We start from the raw sequence: 25845 nt of genomic DNA on the forward strand, positions 1-25845 counted from the left end.
CCCTTCTTTCTCTTTAACTCTCTAGCCCCAGGTCTTGTCTAGCTTCAAATATGCAATTCATAACATCTAATCAAATACACCAAATGAGAGAAAAATTCATGAAAATGATATAGCATAATTATTTCCTGTTTTTTATTCAAAACCTTTTACAAGTCTTCATGAAAAAAGAAAAAAAAGATCCATTTGCCTTTTTCTTTTTGAGCTGAGAGAATGTGTTTGGGGTGGGTGATAATTATGATTATCATCATTAGGCCCAACCAAAGACACATTCAAGAAGGTAAAATAGCACCACAGAGAAAGGGTATAGAGAAAATGCTAAGAGACAAGTCCAAAGTGGATATGTTGTGCTGAAAAATGCAAGAAGGCCAATTACAGAGCAAACCACCAAAATTATTAGCACTTCAGCTGAATAATCCCATCTTAGGTCCTTTATACACACCACTGCCAAAAGTGTTGCCATCCCCATGATATTGTTCATGATCACTCCTCCATATATCTGTCAATTAACAATCACACTTTTAGAACAATCAAACTTCAAATCTTTTTTTTTAAATTGAAAAATACTCCCTTCTTTCTATTTAAGTCTCTTGTTTTGCATTTTATTTTAATTTTTTTCTAAAAAAAGAATGCCTCTTTCTATATTTGATAACTATGTCAATCCTACATTGTACGTAACTTGTTTGAGATCACAAGATTCAAAGAACATTTTGGGACACTACACTTATTTTTAGTTTAACACCATAAGATTCAAAAGTCTAACTTCGTGTCTAGTTAAACTAAGATACTTAAATTAAAATGAAGGGAGTACATAAACAATACAAAGGTACTCCAATCATAATGAAATGTTTGAACAAATCATTGTGTGTGTGTGAGAGAGAGAGAGAGATAGAGTTAAACCTCTGAGAATGTCAAAGATGCAGTTATTGAGCTCTTCTGACTTGCTGGAAATATTGCTGCTATTGCCATTCTTGCATTTAGAGCTAGAGGTACCATAACAAAAGGGATAAGGAAAGAAGGAATCCCCATAGCATCTGATAAATCTTCTATACTGATCACTAGGGGTTTTGCACACAATGTCATTATTGCAATCCCCAACAGAACTTGAAGCACAGATTTGTTAAATGCCCATGTCAAAAACTTATAGTTGATTTCTCCATCCTTTTCCACCTCATACACTATTTTGTCAACTTCACTCCACTTAATCTACAAAACAAAGCCACATATAGTGCTGAGATTTGTCAACTGTGTTAAGCATTTGTGTTTAGATATATTTATAGAGAGCAATGCTGGCTACTTTACCTTGTCATATTCATCAATAGCCCTTTTCTTGTCGGGACATTTAGTTACACTAATGGCCTCATTGAGCCATCTTGTCATCCCATGGACAAATTCATCTTCGTCGATCATTTCATTACCATTTCTATCAAAATCCCTCAACACTTTCTTGACAGTGTCTTCGCGATTGATTTCAACTTCTCCAAACTTCACTGAACCTATTAGTTCTTCTAATTCAGGTTTTGTTATGGCATTGTTCCCATCAAAGTCATTCTGATGGAAGATCCTGCCACAATGTAAACAGAATGAGTAGGAATAGAAAGGTCTAAGACTTTTGCTCTTTGGATTTAATACAAATAGTATAATGAATTCTTATACTGTCAGTATGTACTGTTAAATTTACAAGAGTAACTTACTCTCTAATACGTTCGATATTGGGGGTTCCATCATCTTTGACAAGGTGTTCAGCTTCTAATGCTTGAGTTTGAACATGCTTCAAAAGTCTTGCCATTATATGCTCAATTTCGGCAATTTCATCCCTTTGCTTCTGAGTATATTTCTCAACAGCCTGTTGAGGAAATTATGCTTGAAGCCACAAGTATTTCATTTCCTCAATATGAATTGAACTTAACTATAAGTAAGAGTTCACTTGCCTTGCGTAAAATCTTTTTAGAACTTGAATCATCACTCTGAGCTAACTGTGCTGCTTCTTCGATCCATTTTTGCATCCTTCAACAAACTCTTCCTCCTGGATTATTTTGTCGTTGTTTTTGTCAAAAGAATTCAATATCTTAGAAATAGCATAATCCTTGTCCACGTCGACAACCTTCCCTGATTGCATTTCAACTATGAGATTCTCCAATTCAGCAAGTGTTAGGCATTTGTCGGCATCTCTATCAGTCTCATGGAATAATCTGAAAACCAAAATGGTTACTAATTAGCTTCATTTTTATAAGAGACTATCTTTTAACTAAGATCAATAGTTACCTTTTAATCACATCTATATCAGGTTGCCCTTCTTCATTAATGAGCTTCCCTCTTGCATGCCTTTGTACATGATGCAGAAATCCTGCTAGCAAATTCTCATATTTAGAGTACTCTAAACTTCTTTCTTGCATCCACGGATCCAAAACCTGATGAATAAATTCAGAAATTAAGAACGATACACGAATCCAAGGCCTTCAACTAGGATACATTCATTAGTACAAAATTTGTTAACAACATATGAACAGAGGTGGATCCAGCATGTGGTAAAAGAAATAAACTAACATCCATTTCTAAATTAACCTACTGACTCTAAATTCAGTATCCATCTCAGCATACAGAGCTTCAAAATTTTGATTACCTGATAAAGGAAGTATGACACCAAAAGAATGAGTGATACTACAAGTGTGATGAAAATAAGAATACGCCTTCCAACGAATGAGTTGAAAGCAGTGACTGGCTGAACTAGTACAAATGGGATCAAGGAAAGGAGCATAATTCCAGCAGTGTAACTAGTTTCCTTGTCAATCGTAACGCCAGTATCTGTAAAGCATACATATATTTCAGCATAGAATTCAATAAAATGTACTATATGAATAGAACATATCAGCAACTTAAATTCAAGAATGTGAACGAAAGAATGAAATACCTCGTAAGCCCTTCAATCTTTTGAAAGGTGAAGATTCTTCAGGTTGGAAATCTGGTTTATCTGTCATATTTTTGGTGCCACATATCAAACATATTCCCCACATTAAAGTAAGATTGAATACTGTGGCTCCAACAGTAGTGCTAATTCCAGAAGAGATTAGAAACTGAGCTTTCTCTTTACTAGCAGAAATTCCAGATGCTACAAAAGTAAGTAACATTAATATCAGTCCATTTTGTTCATATTGCTTAATTTCTATTTTCATTTTACCTTCACCGTGTATACCATGTAAAAGCGATTCTCCAATTGATGATTTTTCAATTTTAGAACATGAAGGCTTGCTTTTTCTTAACCCTCCTATTTAGCAGTTGCTTACACACATCAAGCTGGCCTAATAACATGTCTTAGCTAGACCGGTACTAGTTGGAATATCACATAAGAGGAATTCCATTATAGGAGTTCTCTAAAAGATGTCCTGATTGTCAAATGTTCTTTATCTTGCTAACAACTCGTTTATGTTGATTCACTGAAATGTCTTGAACCACTTTCCAAAGGAGAGGGAACTAACGAACTCTACATGGAACACCTATGTGTCTTAATTAAGTAGCTGATTGGAACTATGCTTATTCTGATATAAAATAAGATATTCAAATAAATACTATTTGTATAGTGAATAACTATTCATCTACTGTAATTTCATGCAAATAGGAGACAAGAAACTAATAAGCACAAAGTTCATGGAGAAAACAAACTAAACTTTGTGCTAAGCTTGATACTATTGTCTATAGACCACAGTTATGTTGGGGATGGCTCGGGTCAGAGTCATGGTAGAAATAAAGTTGCACTTTTGTTATTAGTTATAGCTTTTGGCATCACAGTAAGTGCTTGATCTTAACGAGTTATAGCTTCCAGGTTATTACTATCTTAAGCAGTTAGATTAAAGTGAGACAAAAAATCATAGTTAGGCAATAAACTGATTACCAATCACCATGACAATCCTTGGCAAAGTCATCAAGATTTGAAAAACAGTGGCCCCAAAAATGCCAGTGCCAAGAATATTGAATATAGTCTTGCTTCCTCTTGATATTAGGCTTTCCCCTGTATTCAACAAGTACTGGCACACTACTATCAAGAAAATGTAGCCTGCAATGTTGTTTGCACACGGAAAAACACCGTAAACCTGCTCACATGTTTTGCCAGAAGAAGAAACCAAAGGTGGTCCATGTTCTTGATTGTTACTAACTTGATCAATCCCATATGAGATATTCAATAATTGGTTATTATCTAAAGAATTTAGCTTTAGAACCCTGCACTGGACCTTTCCAAGTAGAAGAATAAATGTGATAAAGCATAGTGAAAGGCTTGGCATCACTACCAAAGTACAAGCTATAACTCTACTCTATGAGTTTGGGATATGATAAAATGAATTCCAAATTTAGACAAAAGTACTTTTATAGATGAAATTTTGCAAAAAAAGTAAAGACAAAGGGTACTTATAATAGTGAAAGTTCTGCACAAAAGATTAGGGTATTTTTTTAATATTGACAGTCTTGTTCCCACAATGATACTTTTAGTAGTGGAAGTTTTGCATGAAAACATGTCATTTTTAGTTCTTTTAGCATGTAATTTGTCTTATATATTTTTCAAGATTGCAAATCCATGTGTTGAGGAAACTTATCAGAAAATATATATCTTTAGGCTGATCTGATAATGTAATAAAGTTTTTCTTTATATTATTTAAACTCTTTACTACTCACATCAGAAAGCTAAACAGTCATCTATCATGCAGAAAATGGAATAAATATTGATAAAGAAAGAAATCTCTCTTGTTTTTTTGTTGATCATGGAATAGGTTGTTTAATTGATCCTTATTTAACAAGATTGGCATTTTGAAACTGGCATCTGTATACTTTAGTATCTTATTCTAATATATTTGATAAAGCGTGTGGCGATATCCAGTAACATTGGTTTATGGAATCCTATTCCTCAACACGTGGAATTTAAACACCATAAAATGTAGTTGAAGACTTGAAATAATTTTCCATTATATTCTATATATTTTTCAAGATTATTAGAAAACAGAATTTAACTCTTTTTAAAAGAACATGCAACATTTGTTCAATTAACCTTTTCTTCTGCATGTCAAGGAATCCTAATTTTCACTAGTTGTGCAAGTTTAATCTACACAACTCAATTACATTTAATTGTTGTGGGGTGTAAATTTTAGGAGAGCTCAAAGCTTCAAGATTGGTGAGCCAGCAGAAACTAGTGGAGATAAATAATCCTTCTTATTATCTCACCTATTACAAGTATGTGTTATGGAGAAAATAATGTTGGGAGCACCACCCCCAAATGGGGCCCCGCTGTAATTTGAATTTAGTTGGGCTCCAATGCGGGCTCCGGACACCGGGTAAGAAACACACACAAAAAAATAATCCAAAATAGCAAACATAATAGACATAATAAGGCTCTATAGCTATAGTTTTGGTAATTGCGCTCATAGCTATAGTTTGATTTGCTATGGAGGTTGCGGTTTGTATATTTATGCCCGTTTGTATATTTCGCTTGCGAATATACAAATATGGTAAACAAATTTTGTCTTTTATACATTTAGGAATTTTTCAGACCTTCATTTGTATATTTCGTTTACCAATATACAAACAAGTTAATTTATTATGAATTTTTCATAAATTGTATACAAATAACTAGGGTAAACATATACATAATTCTGGATTTATACAATCAGGAAACGAATTATACAAATTAGGCGAATTATACAAATCAGATGAATAGCAAGAATTGAGGAAAGTGTAGTTGTGAATTATTAAATTGTAGTTATAGTACCTAATATAAGCAAAATGTTTTCTGTTCTTCCTAATATTCCCCCAAAAGAATAAGTATGTGTGTTATACAAGAATGACCTTAGGATGTAGCATCATCAGTATTTACGTCATCAGTAATTCAGTATTACTGTTCTATAATAACTCAAAATATCTAGGAACAAATACTACTCTGTTGAAGTCCAGATATATAATTTTCTTCGGGATATCTAGCTGGAGATGCCATACAAGTGATAAGATGACCATTAACTTACAACGGTTGTGGGTTTAGGGTTATGGAACCTTTCAACACTTTGCATAGGATAAAGTTGAAGGGACATAAGTAATATTTTGCATGTAAGATTAAAGATTTCTTATTTGTTATGATAAAGAGACTCGAATTTTGACTCCAAAAAGAACCATTATCACCAAGAACTTGTTCGATTACCTTTTCCCTCTGCATATCAAGATTGGGGAGTATTAGACAAGTTCCGTTGACATCCCTTCATACATCAGTTAGGTCAAAGTTACTTTTAATTATAATAATAAAATATAAATAACTTTTTTTTGAATACCCTAACAGAACCAGCAGATGAGCTTGTAACCCCTCTTGAATTGTGTTTTTTTTACCATGGAGGCCTACATCATGCGCAACGCTGCCTCTACTCGAAGTGGCTCTCAAGAGTCGAGCCTCGTATAAACAATTACAGTAGCATAAAAGATTGAAAATGTCAAAGATACAATAATTAAATACACGCCTGTATAAAACTTTGGAAATGTGAAAGACAATGTACCAATCCTGTGACAGCTGAAGACTACTTCCTACAAAAATCTCTACTGCAAATAAAAATTTACAAAATAATTTGTGCACAAAAACAGGTTTTGCAGTCATGTCAATCAGTTCCCGCCACAAATGAAGCAATACACCTCTCACTACCTTTTTCCAATTCATAGCAGCAATTAGTACATCTTAACATTGCGATATTAGTTAAACAGTTGAGCAGTAAAGACAGAATGAACGTGTAAGGTTAACTTGCTGAGCAGGCAGCCACCTGCATCTTCTGTCAAGTTCTTCCTCCTTTCAACAACATCCCTCAAGGGACAACTACATTAATCAGAAATGAGATTGGCAGCGCTGAGATGAGATCTGGTGCATTTACATCTTGATATCTCCGCAAGGATATTTGTGATACCTGATCCTGACATCAGGAACTTTCACAAAATCCCGTTTGCCTACTTAGCCTGCTGTACTTTGGGAAACATTTATAGAAACTATAGCTAGTTCATCATGGAGAGCATCAAGAGCTACTGATCATCATTCACATTCCATCCATTAAGAGTTCAAAACAGAGTTTCCAAATCACAAAGCTTGAATATGGCCCCCGTAGCCGTAGTCCTTCAGGAGACCTTCATCTTGCCTCCAATTCTCCTTCACCTTCACCTCAACCTGTTTCAACCAAAAATTAACGTGAGAATCACCTTTTCCAGCTGAGCATCTCAAAAGTTGTACCTAGGCAAAAATGTATCAGCAGAAAGTAGGAAGAAGCAGCTGCAGCCCATTAGTTTGAAGTATTGCAATATAAGAGTGCAGCACGTTAGTTTGAAGTACTGTGATGTAAGAGTACCCAAATATCCCTGGAATCCATTGTAAAGACAGATTATCATGACAATTACCTCCAGAAAAACTTTCTTTTGTAGGAAATCTTCTATGTCAAGCCTTGCAGCTGTGGCAAGAAGCTTTAAAGCCTTCCCTTCCTGAAAACAAATCAAGAGACATGTAATACAAGAATACATATTGTTTTCATAGGGAATTTCAAATCCTCCATATAAGACAACGGAAAGAGTAGACAAAACTTGTGTGAGCCCCTTTAAATGCCCTTTAATTACCGATATAGGACACTCTATATCTAAACACTCTCCTGCATGTGTAACCTGTTTTTGGAGTTAATTCCTGGACTTCAATCTGGACTTACAAGTGTGGGAAAGGGCTTTCCCAAAACTTAATTAGCTCTATTACATATGTGAAAGCACCTAGGCGTCCAATCTAAAACATCAAAGCAATGGGTGAAGCAGTACAATACCCTTAAAAACCTTTTGGATGACCTTTTATATGTAATGTGGGACATTATATGACTCAACAATGGATACAAATGAAAACTCTAGATTAAATTGAAGTCTAGATCGATAGATAGAGGCCGGATGGAAGTCCAAGGAGAGGGTGAGGGTGGGACACTGCTTATTTACAGTATACATAAGTTCCAGAGTTGCAATGTCTACTGTGCTTATAAAAGAAGGATGAATCTGATATAGCATAAAGAAAAAGGATGGTCTTTCTTTGTTATAAAGCATATCTCAAATAACAAACACAGATGACATACAAAAACTAACTGATGATTATTACCTTCCCAATAAGGATGATCTTTTGGGTGTTTCTCTCCACTATAACTTCGACTTGAATGAAGTCTTTCGCATTCAGTCTAGTCTTGTAACTAACTACATTAACCTGCAGAGTATATGGCAGATTTAGTGGAAAACTAGAAAATGATGAAGTAAATCCCTAAAGGATAACTAAAAGCAAATAACATTCATCAATCAACTTGAAATTCTCAAACACATTTTTACCTGGCATGCATAAGGAACTTCATTTCGGTATTGCAGAAATATCTTCTCTCTGACAATTTCAGCCACAAAAAATCTTTCTGGATGCTCACTGGCAATGTCCTGAAAGCAGGATGAGATGGGCTTGTTAATTGACCTAGGCAATTACTATACATCATTATAGCTTATAGGAGGATAAAGATTAATATTGCTACAAGACTTTAATGCATTAAGCAATCTCATTTTGAAATAACGTTGTGCATGCAAGATAATGGCAGCAAGATATCTATGCAGTTACTTGTCAATATCATGCATATGAGGAAAAAAGATAGTATTACCCCCAGGTTAAAGACCTTGAGCTACCCCACCCTGGGAATAAAAAAAAGATCTTCCATATCTCTAGGCAAAACATAGAAAAAGAGGAGGGGTGCAAAGAGAGAATCTTTTATGGAAAATCAAATCCAAGACAATGTCCACTAATACATGTGAAGATCAATATCAGTTATAGACTGTAAACTACTGGAAATATATTTTTATCCTTGTACTTTCTCAGTGTCCAACACTATTCAAACATCCCCGATACCAAAGGGATGACTCATCCAGAAGGTATATAGTATATAGCAATCATTTCTTTCTTCTCCTCTTTTTTTTTAGACCTTAGACCAATTTCTCCTACTTTATTGCAACTCCTGCAGGTTGCATTATCATAATAGTTGCACAAATTGAATAAGGTAATTCTTTCACCCTCTGCTACCCAACTCCAACCCCCCTCACCCAATACAGATTGGTGGATTTCCATACTACCCTCTACCTATTCAAAGACATGATTCACCTTGATGTGGTTATAGACAACAGACTTGAAAATGCACATCGATTAAATTAATTTAAGATGTAATTTAAGTGTGCATCAATGCTGACTTTGATTTTTTATAGTGTTAAAGTACAAAAAAGTTGGAAGTGTATCAGTTGTATAATATTGAGGAAAAAACCAAGACGCACTCCATTTTAGAAAATGACAGTCACTTCCAGATGACATACATATCATAGTTTTCAATTTAAAAAGCGAGTTCAAAAGAACTAGATAAAACACGAGATGGAATCAAAGTTACATATAGAAGTTTTCGCAGTATTGGTAACATAGTTGCATGGAGAGCTGAGGGATGCAATCTACTGTCATTTTTAAAAGCAATTATCTAGTGCAACATAGATGTCATTTGTCTAATGCCCGAATTGAGTGGTTGACACCAACAGATTTCGACAAGGTTAAATGCCACCAAAATCATACAGATCAAAGTTGAAGATGACTCCAATGAATTTTTCCTCATTTTCAAGAAAGAAGTCAATGAAAAGAGGTAATGGAATAAATATTGAGACATAGTATATGTACACCTTGGGATAATAAGCAGGCCCAAGAGGAAGTTTAGATAATATCCAGTCTTTGACATCTTCTACTCCATGACCATACTTCGCACTTACGGGTATCACCTCATCAACGTCCGTAAATTTCTCATACCACTGAAAGGAAGAAAACATAGCATCAGAACATCTAAACTACTTGACTAATTAAGTTCATCAATAAAATATCCAATCTAAATAAGTTCAACAACTTTTCTCATGTCTCAAATTCATAATTTTGTCACCAGGCTAATTCCATGTTTTATGTGACCATATAGGCAACAAGAGTAGATCAACCTCTAGCCCTTCAACACCAATATATTACTACTGTAAAAATGGGTACTCCAAAACGCAAAATTTTGTTTCTTTTCTTTTGGACAAGGTAATCAATCAGCAAAATTATTTCAATTCCAATGATAATAGCCATTGCCAAGAAGTTGATAGATTCAACAGAGAAATTAAATTAGTTGACTGACTTGCCTCAAATCACTTATACTTTGTCTGACTAGAATAAGTGGAGGCTCTTTGTAGGACTTGCACAATAAATGAACTCACAATCAACAGATACCTTACCTCAAGTCTCTTTGCAATTTCACCAGGTTTGATTAGGTCCTTCTTATTCAAGACTAACAATGTTGGTACTTTATACTTTAGGTCTCCAACACCCTCTTCCAACACTTCATCTATCTGAAAGGAGCAATTAGAAAAAGTTAAAAAGGATAAACACATTTCCTCGATGGCTCTTTACAATAAAGAACCATACCTTTGCAGGAACCTTACATGCGTCCACAACAACAAGCACACAGTCTGCATTAACAGCTGCACTTCGGACATTCTTCATCATCATTGTATCTAGCTTATGCATTTTCTTCTCTATGACACCGGGAGTGTCATAAAGTATCATCTGCATGGGAACATCCAGGCATGGCTCATGAGTCTGAGACAGGTGATAACATATGTGCAAAAAAAATTGAAGTCTAGGGAACAGATATGGGATTGCAAATTGCAATAACTAGAAAAGGATTGCATATTAATAACATATGATAAACTGCAGATTGTGTGAAAGAGTAAAGCATGCTTAAGTAACAAGGATTAACCAATTAACACAATAACGGACAACAGCTGCACAGGCTAGGTGAGGAAAACCAGAAGGTCAAAAATAAGAACTCTTCCTATTTCTGGCAATAGTAAAAATTCAAAGAAACAAAAATTTCTACCAAAAAGAACAGCCTGCTTGCCACCCTTCTCACAGGTACAAGCAAAAGTAACATAACTGAGCTGGAAGATTGAGTAATCAATAACTTTGATAAACAGATACTGTTAAGTGTTAGGCACTGAAAAATGGGTTAACTAGACAATACATTCTGCATAAAAACTTATCAATATTCAAGCACCAATAGCCTAAGCAAAAGTATTGTTTTTTATGAAGAGCGACCAGTGGCGGTCCGGCAGAGCAGGATTTTCACTTAGAGGTTCCAAATATGAAAAGCAAACACACCCAGAATCCAAAGGGGGTCAACATCTATTATATGTACATAAAAAATGATTTTAACCATGTATAAACAATGTATTTTTCCGCTGAAGGGGGTTCATGAACCCCCTTAGCCCTACCTGGCTCCACCCCTGAGAATGACTGTAAATCACCTTTTCCTACACTGCAACCAGATCTGAAAACTATGGAGTATGTTCTTGAACATATACGGAGGGTGGATTATGCCTGGAAGCTTAAAAGAAGCACTACATAGGCGGCAGGCAGAAATGATGGAGAAAACACAGACTAGTTTGGAGAACTTCCCTCTGTACACTTTGGACATTGTGGATAAAGGCAAATAGGATCACATATCATCAAAAAAATTCTTTTTAGCGTAGGATGAATCCTGCCTAGATGATACTCTAGATTTGCTTGACTCCTAGACGTAAAAGGAGCCAGCCCAGGTTTATTTTGTATAGGGTGATGTCGCCTTCTTGCTGCTGCTGTGTTGATAGATAAGGTGAATATCCCAGGTTTATTTTGTATAAGGTCTTGTCCCGACTTCCATCCTTGTCATTTAGAGGCTTCATAGATAGACAATAGCAGTTCATGAGTCTTTTTCATTTCCATTGTTAATGTTTGAGACTCGAGGTGCCTTCTTTTGGCCAGTTGAGTGTTCTTATACATTTCTAAGTTTATTATTTTGAGTAAAAGCTTTACTTTTGAGTTCATCTAATGTTGAGTAAGTCTTTCGTTGAGAGTTGAGCCAGGCCAAGGGTTCGCTTGGGGCCAGCAAAGGTTCTCGAGTGCCGGCCACGTCCAGGGAGTAGGCTCAGGGCGTGACGCCATCACTCCTAAATCTTTTTTTCTTTTTTAGAAAACTAGGCACAACTACCAAAAAAAACAATCTCCATTGCAATCACAAAAAAAGAAACTTACGTTGCAATCATTATTTGACTCTAGCAGTACTACAACAAAGTTAAGATAATTGCAGCATCAGAATAGAAGTTCAATCAGAAAAGATGCTCTGCAGCTACAAAGCAATGTGTAAGCCACATTTTCACATCATGAGTCAGCCAAGAAGTATGCGGACATAAAATAAACTGAGACATGTTGCAGCTCAGCAGAAACATAGTGATAGAAGAACATTCCAAACCTGATGATCTGGACCAGAACATATTCCAAGAACTCGATGACGAGTAGTTTGAGGTTTATCAGTAACAATCGACAGTTTCTGCCCAACCATTTGATTGGAAAGTGTACTTTTCCCAACATTCGGCTTCCCAAGCACAGCCACATATCCTACATTTACACACACTTTCTGCTTAATTTCAATTTCTTTCACATTAACCCTTTTTTTTTTTTATAAAACTTTTACATACATTTACCTACCCATACACTTTTCCTATTAAAATGGTACTACATGAAAAAATACTTCAAATTGCAATTGTCCTAATCACGAAGATGATAAAAAGTATATATATTTTAAAATATTGCTCAAAATACAATTATTTTGAATCCGGGGAAGCGAATAGTGAGGACCATCCCTGAACAGTGAGTAGCAACAATAAAAAAAGACTAATCTAAAATATTTTTCAAATTCACATAGATTTAGTATCCGGAAGCAAAAAGTGCCAAATATTCTTTGTACTAACAATAGCATAATCCAATACTCCATCCATTCCAAAATACTTGTCACAAATCCTTTTTGAGAGTCATATATATGAATTTTGACCAATATTTTAAGATAGTATTTTATTCATCATATTGATACGAGAAAGATTAGGATTTATACATAGTACTTCTAGTATAGTTTTTTAATATCTAAATTTTAATTCAAAAATATCAAATTAGTCTAATTTAGACTTGAAAACTAATCAAATTGACTGTAGACAAGCAAACCTGACAACTATTTTAAAACCGAGAGAGTAATGAGAAAAGGAGAAAAACAAACCACTGCGATGATTAGGATTTTCAGGAACAAAATCGAGCTCCTCCATTTCATAATCATCAAGTAAAGCCATGTTTCGGTCTGGTTTCACACTCAGAGATAGCAACATCGACGAATCGTCTTCTTCTTCTTCCTCTGTGTCTACAACGCCTTTAGACCTCCTCATTCTCATAGCCCTAGAGGTTTCTTCAGCTATGCTGGAAAATTTCTCGTTTTCTCCTGCTTCAACTTCCTCTTCGTCGCCGAGAAAAATCTCCGACATGCTATTTCTCCGGCGAGTAGTGGTGACGCGTAACCGGAAACGGCCATTATCGCCGGGAAAGGAAGGGGAAGAGCAGTTACAGTAGGAGTGGATAAGAGGAGTGTAATTTTTGGGAAGAGTCGCTGTGAATAGAGAAACGTTGAGACATAGCGCTCTCATCTTTGGATAGTGGACTGCTCTACTCCTAGTACTAATTTAACCGGCCTTGTATTTCTCTACCTTTTCTTCTATTTTCATCTTTTTATGGAAATATGTGCATTATTATGTTGTACTGTATAATGTAATGTTTGTACATTTGCTCTTGTTGCATGAAACTAGTACCCCAACTCTACACAATATTTGATACGTCTAAAATATGCATTTCGATAACAAACAATAAATATTCAATGAAATATTTGAGTCTATTGCGAGCGGACTTAGGTTATGATCCATGTTATATAGAAAAATGATCCTTTAATACTTTTCTTTTATTCTTCTTATATATAAATGTCTTTTTTCTTAATATTACTAATATTTAGAAATGACACTTTGTATGTACGAACACTGCAACAAGAGTATTGTAAATTGTTCTATCAACTTGCTCTTTGTAATCATTGAATGAACATGTGTATTACTCTTTCTTTTTCACGTGTACGGGTGATTTTCTCTTCGTCAGATAAATTTATTTCTCTTCCTTCTTTCATCTACGATTTCTCCAATGTTATCTACATTCTCCTCATAGACGGTATTCTTCGTCCTTCGTCATCATTATTCTCTGATCTCTTCTGCGTTTGTTCTTCCTTGGCAAAGAAAGTATTGAACTCTATACTCTCTGAATCTCTCACTCGCCGACGATTTTAAGAGAATTAGGATGAATTCTTTCACTATTATGTTTGCCTTGCTTTTGTTCTTCCGAGTTTCTATCATATCGCTCACTTCAATTATTTCATATTCAACCTTACTTTGAGGAATATAGATTGGGTTTTTCTTGGTCTTGCTTTATTATGAAGAATTAATCACAATTTGATATGGGTATTTTAGTTGTTTATATAGTTTCTAGCTAATATTTCTCATGCATGTTTGTTGTCCGATTTACACATGTATAATCTTTGATGAATATTGTCTTTTGTAACAAATTAACTAGTGTAATGTTAGATGTCTTGACAAAAATCTAAGCTATCAAAGATGACATAAATTAAAGTTCATTATGCATCCAAGTTGTTTGATAATATGCCTTGCTTAACTTATTTGAAGTTTCATGTTGTCATTTTCCTTTTCAGGTTCTAGCGGGATTATCTTTTCAGCAAACTGAGTGAATTCAATTTGAGAAGAAAGTCAATTTATTTTATTTTAGTAATTTTGGCACTAATGTTTAAGACTTGGGGCACTAAACACACAAGGTATTATCATCAATTATTTTCTTATTGATATTCTTTTTGTTTTGTTTTGATCAACAATGTAATTTTGAGTACGTTTTGTATATTTATTAGTATTTCATTTTCAACTTTGGTAGAAAGCATATTTCAACGACCTCAAACAATAAAGCAAAGTTGAACTTTTGTTGGGTCTCTAGAAATATGTATGCTTGGGTTTGCAACAATAACTTTTTAGTATCTTCGATTTGAGGCCATTTATTAAGAGGAAAAACAGAGTATTCATGATGTATGTACCCTTTTTCCACTGCATGACTAAAAATAGTTGTTGTCACGTTGGAGGCTCCATTTCCCAATTCTTTACATAATGACAATGTCTTTTTGCTCTTCTACATATCATACGTGAATACATATTGCTTGATTAGCAAATTTGGAAATTTAAAAAAACCGTCTATGTGAGCTATTCAAATTGAAAAGTATGTTCAATCTTTTCGCGATTATTATTATTATTGTCACAATAATGTTGATTTAGCTCTGCTCAAGCGAGCACTCTATCTTTTCGGCTTGAAAATTAGTGGTGCATAACTTGCTTTGGAAATATCTACAAGTAAAAAAGGCTTGCTTCAACCAGCATAGCTGAAGAATTCGAAAGAACCAAACAGGTATTTATAGGCAGAAAAAATGAACGTTGTGGAGAAACTTAAACTTTGTGATACGTATAGCCAAATATCTTCTGATAGAAGAGAAGAGTTGTTACTAGCACTACGTATGAAAAAGGGATAAGGGTCTGAAAAATACCCGAACTTTGGTCGGATTTGATGTTGCGATACTAAACTTTCATGAGGACCTATTACCTCCCTAGACTATTTAATACCGTATTTTAAACATATATATTTGCCCACGTGAACATAAAAAATAATGCAAAATTATAAATAATAATGTGTCCACGTGGGCACATATATACCTTTAAAATACACTATTAAATAGTTCAGGGGGTAAAAAATACGGTATTAAATAGTCTAGGGAGGTAATAGGTACTTATGAAAATTTAGTATCACAACAGCAAATCCGACCAAAGTTGGGATATTTTCTAGACCATTATCCCTATGAAAAAATAAGATTCTGTGAAACATAGTCTTCTTAAAATTCCAACAGTTGTTGCCTAGAGTAACCTACATCATTTTGGTGCATGCCACGACTCCCAAAACAAGTTGCTATTACTATACGAGAAGCGCTTCCACTTCTTGAAAAAAGGTAAAAAATATTTAGATATCCAAATGTTGAGCGTGTTCCTGTGTGTTGAGCACTTATCAACACTTGATTTGCACCTTCAACCTTCATCGTTTGTACCAGTTGTCTGTCTCAACCATGTGTCTGTGCATCACATGATAATCAAAACCTTTTACTGAATCTAAGGTACCAACCAAAGAAGGGCTGATGCAGTTGGAAAAGGGGACTAACATGAGTTTCTAGAGTCTCAAACCAGATAGAGAGAAGGGTAGAACTGGATAAAGTTGTATGATAAGCTAAGTTATCTTTAATCTATACTACACTTTCCTTGCTTTCTTTATTGCTTTAGTTAAACTCAATAGGTTTCACGGATGTACTGGATGATTAATTTGTTATTGGAATTGCCATTTTCGTTCCTAGGACTTGATATTTCTTTTCCCTTTTTTTTGTTTTTTGTTTTTGTTGTAGACAGTTTTAGGTCATCTTCAAGTGCACATCAAAATTTGACTATCGAATATAATACCAAAGACATTTTATTGTTGGATTTGTATAGTCTACTATTGCTTCTACAACTTAAACTCTATTATTAGCCTAAAAAATACATCATATATATTATTGGTCCCGTGCATAGCACGGACGACGCCATCTAGTTCTATTACTAAATCAATGAAGATACTTTACAATATACTTTACAAAATATGTATTGGGTCAAAATTTCTTCTTTCTTCCTTCCTTCTCCTTCTTCCACGTTGAGCCATTAAAACTTTTTCAAAATTCGATTTTAAAATTTGACAAGCGAAAAATATCAGAAAAACTCAATATGTAAAGAGGAGCTCATATCTAAAATTTGAAACTATAAAGAGGAAATTTTGAGTTGGTTGGGATTGAAAGACTCCATTATCCCTAAAGTGCTTGATTTTAAAATTCGATGTGACTCAAACAAATATCGTTTTGAGTGAATAATTTGTCAAACGAATCGAAACATCGAGAGGAGTTCGAAATTTGAGACTTCTTTGAAGAGATTTTGAATTAGTCAGAATTAAAAGACTTCATTAGCCATTTCAAGTTTCAAATCTTAATTTTAAAATTCAACATGTCGTGAGCTCATATCTAAAATTTATAATTGTTTAGAGGAGATTTGACTTGGTTGAGATTGAAAAAAATATGTATATGTAAATAGTATATAAACAACATGTATGGATGTATATACATCTATAACATATAGCTATACTTTATATATAGGCCAAACACATATACAACCCCTCTAAGTTGCCCTTATTTTTCATTTTGGCACTCCAACTTAGCCTTGTTCCATTTTAACCCTTAAACTCCATTTTTTATGTACCATTTTAACACGAAATACTATTTTTATGTTTTCTTTATTTATATATATATATATATATATATATATATATATATATATATATATATTCTTCAATTGCAACTTCTTATTTTAAATCGACATGTGTCAGTTAATTTTAGTTTAAAAAAAATAAAAAATAACAAAAAATAATTCTTTTTAAAAAATAATAATTTCTTTTTAAGAGTTTTATGTATTTTTATGTGAAAATAATCGACGAAATTGTGTTGATTTTCTTTCTTAAAAATCACCGACAATCTAACAAATTAAAGTCAGTCGAGTTTTAACATTTTTTAGTAGTGTTATTAACAATGAACAAGAGTCTTTTTTACTCGTATTGAAGATGTGTGTTTTTATTCGCATTGATTCTTATTAAAAAATAAAAAGTGAGTATTTGTGTTAAATTTAGATAGCCTAGATGATAAGAAATAATAAATAAGTAGTGTTATTTAATTTAATTGGATGTTTAAGAAAGAAAATCAAAGAACTTTCGTCAATTTACTTTCATGCAAAAATACAGAGAAATCTCAAAAAATAATATTATTGTTTGAAAATTTTTATGTTCGTTCGCGAATGTTTAATTTTTTTACGAAAATTAACAGACACATGTGTATTTTTTAAAAATAAAAAATTGCTATTGAAGAATATAAATAAAAAAAAATTATAAAAATTAGTATTAGTGTTTAAATGGTACAAGAAAAATGGAGTTTAAAGGTTAAAATGGAGCAAGACTAAGTTGGAGTGCAAAAATGAAAAATGAGGACAAGTTTAAGAGGTTGTGTATGTATTTGGCCTTATATATATATACATAGTTATATACTATTTATAAAATATCAATGCATTATTATATATACATGTGACCATTTTATTGAGAATTTTTTTTTTCGTCACTTGTATAGTTACGTAGGAAACGTTTCGAACTATCCAAGGGTATATGACGTGCATAAAAATTGACACATTACAATAGTTACTTATGCTAATTGTATTATACTACAATTCTTTGTTTATGTACATTTAAGTTTTTCTTGGTATTTGCGAATATCTTATGAAATAATCATTTGATTGGGATTTGGGACACAGTCAATGCTTGACTACAAGTTTTGATATTTCATTCTATTAAAAGCATATTATTCTTTTGACAATGTATTCGTTCTGACAATTATATGCTTGATACTCCCTCCGTTCCTATTTACTTGTTCATATTTCCTTTTTTAGTTGTCCCTATTTAGTTGTCCATTTTGACAAATCAAGAAAGGACAACAAATTTTTTCCTATTATACCCTTATTTACACTTCTTGAAAATTGTAAAAGTGTATGTTGTTTCCCTCCAATTTATTTCACTTGAATTCAAATAAGTGGTGGTAATTTTGAAGTGAAAAGTTGTCATAAGGGTAAAACTGTAACTTCACTGTGCTAATCATTGTTGCCTTAATCTGTGTGCCATTTCTAAAGTGGACAACTAAAAAGGGACGGAGGGAGTATAATACTTTCTCCGTTTCAAAAAAAATGGTCTAGTTTGACTTGACACGTAGTTTAAGAAAAATTTTAAATTTTGTGGTCCTAAATTAATGTTTTGTCAAATAAAAAAAAATTATCTTTTAATTTGTGATTTTAAACATGTCACGTGAATGACTGAAAATAAAATATTACCGTAAAAGGAAAAAGGTCATTCTCTTTTAAACAAATCAAAAAGAAAAGGAGGTCATGTTTTTTTAAACGGAGGGAGTATAATTTTTAATTTTCTCTTTCCTTGGCTATACGGTACATCTAGAAAGAGAGCATTCTTGTTTGATATCAAAATACTTTTCAACAATTAAACTCAGTTATGTATTAAATTAAAATGATTTTGGTTTTTCAAATAAAAAATGATGCAGAACTTTTTGTCTTTTAATTTGGGCGGAATGATCAAAGAGACCCTTGTATTTGGCTTCGTTTGTAAGTTGAATTTTTGTACTTACAATTTTATCAACTGAACCATTATACTTATTGAAACATAATATTTTAAACATTTTTTACCATTGACCGAATACATGTGGCACCAATATTGCTGACTTGGAATAATGGTTAATTCCACGCGTGCTAAGGCGAGTGAGTATAATATTTTATATTAAACATCATTAAAAAAAAAGTTTAAAAAAGAACGCCAAAAAATAGAAAGATGGTAAGTCATCTTCTTCGTAGAGACGCCACTGTCCCTCCCTCCATCCAACCCAACCAAATTTCTTCTTCTCATTCCCTTCTTCTTTTTTTTTTTTTTTATGGATTTACCTACTATTTTCACTCCGTTCTTCTTCTTACTGCACCACCCCGAAATATTTTCTCAAAAATTTCTTCTTTTGCGGCAAATCAAAATCACTTGTAGTCCTTTTCGTTTTCCACATTTCCACCCTAAAATATCAATTTCGTGATTATTTTTTGAATTTTGTATGAGCTAATGTGAAGGGTGACAGTGGATTTTGAAAAATTGAAAAAACTTCATTAATATGCTTGATGAAGCTTCAAGAAAAATAAATGGGTTTTGTGATTTTTTATGAAATAAATTCAAAATTGTAATGGAAATTCGTCGGGTTTGTTTTAGTGAATGTGAAATTAAAGTCAAATAGGTAAGAATTTCACCCATTTGACATGAATTCGGTGCTCAATTTGAGAGCAAATATGGAGAATATTATGTTCAAAATTTTCCAGAATATGAAAAATAGTTTTATTATTTATTTTTTTGACATTTAATTTCTTATATGTCATTAAGAATGACATGGAATTCCATGTGTAAACAGGTGTACTACACACGCACACATAGGATGAGAAAATGGCTTAAAATATTGTCTTTCAGTGAGTTTAAGGATTCAGTTGACAAAGTCATAAGTATAAGGGTTCAACTTACAAACGAAGTTAAGTACAAGGGTCTTCCAGGTCATTCCGCATTTAATTTGCAGTACAACTTAATCCAGACATAATGAATAAACTAATCCAATTTTATAAATATTTTACAAACACATTTTGACAATCAATTCTTCCACAAGGCAAATCAAACCAAATCCATAACGCCACCTAAAGGTGTTTGACTCTCCTAAGCTTCTCTTTGAACCATAGATTATGAATTAGTGCAAAATAGAAGCATTAAAATAATTAAAAACTAATGGTCTTTAATTTGAGAAACTGGTATTCTAGATTTTCTTTTATTTGGTCCAAGTAACTTTTATAGTACAATTTTTTTTACTTTAGATTTAGACCACATGAATTTAATTTTCTATCTCAAATTCATAAAATATATTCTTTTGGGATGGATGATTTCCAGGATCTTTTTTTTTTCTTCATTGAAATTTCAAAAATATTTATTTAGTAAAAGCATGCTAATATCGTCTCTACAACTCTGTATACCTCTTAAAAGTATATATTACCCATAAGAAAGTCATCATAATAAACAAATGCCTAGAAGATAAGTACCACAAAAAGGAAAATAAGCCGATTATGTGGAAGTAAATTGTAACTACAGTCAGCTGGAGATTTATATTTTTTTAGTTCGTAAGCTAGCTCGTCTCTTAGTGTGGTTTACATCTCCTATATCCTATATATGTGATTTGCGAGCTATTGCACATGAATAGGCATATCTTGCATGGTTCACTCAGAAAGAAACGATTTTTCTTTGCACCCAAAAACAAGAAGGTAGATTTATGCATTTTTCTTTTATGTTGTTTCCGACTAAAATTCCCATAGTTAGAAAAAATAATGAGTCTATTTCTCCTACTTGTACAAGTCCATACGGTTCAATTTAATTTAATTTGGAGGCAAAGTATGACCATCCTTTTACTTTTCAATTTAAACTACAAAACACATAGTCAAGTCAACTGTAAACTGAAAAAACCATTTGACAAGTACATAACATTATAGGATTATATATAGTGGTTAATTTTGTAAAGAAAGATATATTTTCAGCTAAAGTAGAAAAAATAATAAATCATGAGTAATTTTAAGCCCTTCCCTTTGTTAATTTTCATCCTCAAGGCCTGTATATTTATGTCCCTTGTAACTGCAAATGAAACCATAGAAATAGGTGCAATTATTGACTTAAATTCTCGTATAGGGAAGGAACAGAAAACTGCCATAAATATAGCAGTTGAGAATTATAACCATGACAGAACAAACAAGAAGCAGCTTATAACAGTTCATTTTAGACACACCAGCAAGGACACAATTCAGGATTTCTTCACAGGTAATTTGATACTTGATTTTTCTTTTGACGTTTATCGATTTGATGTATCTCTATCTCGTCTAGAATCTAAATCCATAACGATTATAGTTCATGGACTGTTTGTACGTTGGGAATTGTTATATGGTGAATAACTAACACATTGGATAGCTCAAGTTGGTTGACTACGTGAACTTTCAACTTGTTGGTGAGGGTTCGATTTCCCTTTCCCTTCCCCTACGCCCCCAATTTTTCTTCTTAAAAAAGAAACAAAAAAAACAAATAACACATGGATTATTGTGATATGGTGAATAAAGAATACAAGGATTGTTTATAGGGACAACCTATGGTAGCTAGGGATATTACTTGTTCCACCTTTTATCCCGTATAAAATAATACATAGATTCCCGTATTAGTGATGCAATGTTTGGTTTCCAGTAATAAGATCCACATACTTATGTGGATTTTAATATGAAAACCAAACATCATATAAAGGTATATGGGGATTAGATGGTAAGGCAAGGTTTTGTACTTCATACCATATGTTGTATAAAAAGAATACAAATTTTTATACCAGGATTGTTTTTGCTTATACTCTGATTTTTAATGTGTTCATGTTTATCACAGAGATTTAGCTATAGCTATCTTAAACTCATTTCATAATTGTTATTACAATTGTGGTGCAGCTGAAGAGCTTGTTGAACAAAACCATGTAAAGATGATAGTGATTGGCATGCAGACTTGGGAAGAAACAGCTTTAATTGCTGATATTGGGAAAAGGCATCAAGTTCCAATTATCTCTTTTGTTACAGCTTCCTACACACCAGAATTGGTGCAACTTAAATGGCCTTTCCTGGTGCAAATGACTACAAGTAGCTTGGACCAAATAAGTTGTACATCATCTATAGTTAGCTCCTACCAGTGGAGGAAAGTCATAGTAATTTATGAAGATGACATGTATAGTGATTCTAGTATGCTTGCAGTTCTAACTGAAACACTTAAAGGTCATGGTGTAGAAGTAGAGCATCAACTAATTCTTCCACAATTCTCTTCTCTATCTGATCCAAGGGAGGTTGTTCGACGAGAGGTTGTCAAGTTACTACAGAAACAATCAAGGGTGTTTATTGTTCTTCGCTCATCAGTATCCACAGCCAATCATCTGTTTAAAGAGGCCAAGGAAATTGGACTTATGGGAAGAGATTCAGCTTGGATACTTGCAGATTCTCTTGCTGATCTCTTGGATTCTGTTGACACAGCCTTTATTTCATCTATCCAAGGGGCTTTAGGAATCAAAAATCACTATCCAGAAGCCACTAAGTCTTTCCGACATTTTAAAGGTCAATTTCAAAAGATTTTCCGGTCTGAATATCCTATGGAAGATCACTCAGAGCCTGGAATTCATGCTCTAAAAGCATACGACAGTATCACAGCTTTTGCTAAGGCTGTGAACAGTTTGGGTACAAAAAGTTCCAATGACTCAGTGTTGATGAAAAACAGAATTCTTTCCAGCAATTTCACAGGTTTGAGTGGCAATATTAGTTTTGTCAATGGAGTACTGTCACACCCTCCAACGTTTAGGATTGTAAATGTTGATGGAAACAGGTACAATGGACTTGGCTTTTGGTCATCAATGTTTGGATTCTCGAAAGTTCTTGTAGCTGAAAATGGGGAGATAATCGGGGTTAATGGTTCCCATATTATGAAGTTTAGTATGGTAAAATGGCCGGGAGAATTGAAACGTGTTCCGAAAGGGTGGGCAATGCCTACTGATTCAAAACCATTGATTATTGGAGTTCCAGGGAGAACATCTTTTGAGAAATTTGTAAAGGTTGAAACAGTGGCAGAGACAAATGAAATGAAGTATACTGGTTTCTGTATTGATCTTTTCAAAGAAGTACTTAAAATTTTGGAGAAAAATTATACACTACCTTATGAATTTGAGCCATATAATGGCTCATATCCTGATCTGGTTCAGCAAGTGAGTAATGGGGTAAGCATTTTGTTTCCGATATCCTAAATACTATCTAGTTTTTCGCCTTGTCGCCTACTTTTCTATGGCACAGTACCCTGTGTTATACCAGGCGAAAAACCATTTAGTACTTGAGGCTTTGCTTTGGACTCGTGTAATTTTTTCATGTTTTGTTATTTTTCCTTCTGTCAGAAATATGATGCTATCGTTGGAGATATAACGATATTAGCTGAAAGGACAAAATATGTAGAGTTCACACAGCCATTTGCCGAGTCAGGGTTGACCATGGTGGTTCCAGTGAAGTTTGATAGATCGAATAAGGCATGGATGTTCTTGAAGCCTTTCACTGGAAACATGTGGATAGCGACAGGTGCTGTCTTAGTTTACACAATGCTTGTAGTTTGGTTCATGGAGCATCAGTCCAATCCTGAATTTAGAGGCCGGTGGAAAGATCAACTTGGAACTGCAATGTGGTTTACATTCTCTTCACTATTTTTTGCTCACAGTAAGTTTTGCTATCCTACATATTATTTGAAATTGAACAACTTGTGATTTTTAATGCTAAATGAAGTGTCCATGAAATATTCATTTTTTTCATTGTTTAGACAGTAGAACTTGCAAGGAGATAACATTTTTTTACTTTGGCTGATAATCAGGGGAAAACATCAAAAGCAACTACACGAAGACTGTAGTAGTGGTTTGGCTTTTCCTAGTCTTCGTGTTGACCTCGAGTTATACAGCTTCTCTGACATCAATGCTAACTGTTCCAAGACTGGAACCAAGTGTGAAAGATATAGGGTGGATAAAGAGAACAAACGCAACCGTTGGATGTGATGGTGATTCCTTTGTTAAGGATTATTTGAAGCAAGTCCTGGAGCTTCAAAATATCAAGAACATTAGCAATCAGGACGATTATCCAAAGGAACTTGAAAGTGGAAACATCAAAGCCGCCTTTCTTGAAATCCCATATCAGAAGGTTTTCCTTAGAGAGCATTGCAACCAGTATGTTGTAGCTGGTCCTAATTACAGATTTGGAGGACTAGCCTTTGTAAGTACAAATAACTACACCATTTGCTCTTTTTAAAACCATGATCAGTCCCATAGTTCTGTTTATAGTCTGTATCTCTGATTTGCATAACTTTATTGATGTTACCAGGCATTCCAGAAAGGCTCTCCGCTAGCTCATGATGTATCTGAAGCCATACTGATTCTAACACAAGATGGTACGCTTAACCGCTTGGAAGAACACTGGTTTGCTTTGTCGAAGAATTGTGACAATGTTGATCCTACTGGTGAAACAGAAAGCCTCACCCTTGGGAGCTTCTGGGGCTTATACCTAGTCTCTGGTGCAACATCTACTCTCTGTTTGCTATTTTATGTGTATCATTTATTCAGAAAATCCCGGCAACTGACTGGAGCATTTCGTGACAATATAGTTCATCCATCAACTGATCAAAGTTTCTGGACAAAGACAGCTGGAATTATACGGTATAACAAAAATGACAAGCCTACAGTAACTTTAAGGAGAGTAACGTCTGCCCGGGCAGCAGGTCTTGGGGTAGACGAGAGGGCTGATTCGCGTAAGTGGCACTTAGTGAGTCCTTCAGACGCTGCCCAAATTTTTGATGGCTCTTCCCAACATCCTCAACTTGCTATAGAAATGGGGAATTCAAGGTCAGATTGAAGTGGGATTATTCAGAGTAACAAAATGTCTTGACTATGTAGGTTTTCAGTTTTCTGCACTAAGTTATTGTAAGTAACCATTGATTCCTCTGAAATGTGAATCAATCTAAATGTAAAGGTTTCGATAGAATTATAAATTGTAGAATAGGATTCCAACTCATGGACAAATGGATAGGCAAAGTGGAATGATCATGACAACATGAAAGTTCGAATGTTATGTACTCTCACAAAGTGGTCACTCACTTGGAAACAAAAAATTTATACTTGAAAGGGACTTTTTAGTTTTTAAAATATCTCCTTTTTCAGGGCCACAATTAAAGCTAGGCATGAGAAAATGTGAAGCCTGAAAGTGCATGGTCCACAGCATTTACTGAGCTCATTTCTGGTAGAAAGCCAATGATGTCAACAATGGGATGATTGAATTTTAAATACAAAGAGTAAAAAGTGCATCTTCTGTGACCTGCTAGACTTGTGTGAAAGTGAGATCTCTTATTGCACTTGCACATGCTATGCATTTAAGTGATCTGAGCTTCAGAAAGGTTCTTTCGAGAAATCTTTTTTATCTGTTGGAATTCCTTTTGAGGTGAATATTTTCTCATAAAATGGGGTATTACTGGATATCTCTACTCATCAAGACAAATTGTAAGAAATCAACTAACGTCTT

At 34.0% G+C, this 25845-nt stretch overlaps 2 protein-coding genes and 1 pseudogene across 2 annotated transcripts; 1 reads left to right on the forward strand and 2 right to left on the reverse strand.

Moving 5' to 3' along the window:
• Nucleotides 1-214: 214 nt before the first annotated feature.
• On the reverse strand, nt 215-4359 carry LOC125835329 (sodium/calcium exchanger NCL1-like; annotated as a pseudogene).
• Nucleotides 4360-6442: 2083 nt separating this feature from the next.
• LOC125835321 (GTPase ERA-like, chloroplastic) lies at nt 6443-13587 on the reverse strand. Its single transcript, XM_049514443.1, has 9 exons — nt 13143-13587; nt 12345-12490; nt 10481-10621; nt 10291-10404; nt 9712-9837; nt 8347-8445; nt 8126-8227; nt 7399-7479; nt 6443-7171 (listed from the first exon to the last, which is right to left on the reverse strand). Exons 1-9 carry the CDS (start codon nt 13558-13560, stop codon nt 7085-7087), a joined length of 1314 nt encoding a protein of 437 aa, XP_049370400.1. The 5' UTR covers nt 13561-13587; the 3' UTR covers nt 6443-7084.
• Nucleotides 13588-21331: 7744 nt separating this feature from the next.
• On the forward strand, nt 21332-25590 carry LOC125835352 (glutamate receptor 2.9-like). The gene is made up of 5 exons (XM_049514472.1): nt 21332-21553; nt 22216-23519; nt 23691-24003; nt 24155-24546; nt 24655-25590. Exons 1-5 carry the CDS (start codon nt 21358-21360, stop codon nt 25180-25182), a joined length of 2733 nt encoding a protein of 910 aa, XP_049370429.1. The 5' UTR covers nt 21332-21357; the 3' UTR covers nt 25183-25590.
• The last annotated feature ends 255 nt before the right edge of the window (nt 25591-25845 follow it).

The sequence above is a fragment of the Solanum verrucosum genome, unplaced genomic scaffold (genome assembly GCF_900185275.1).
Source record: "Solanum verrucosum unplaced genomic scaffold, falcon-dt-bn FXZP01001278.1, whole genome shotgun sequence".
Taxonomy (NCBI): Eukaryota; Viridiplantae; Streptophyta; class Magnoliopsida; order Solanales; family Solanaceae; genus Solanum; species Solanum verrucosum.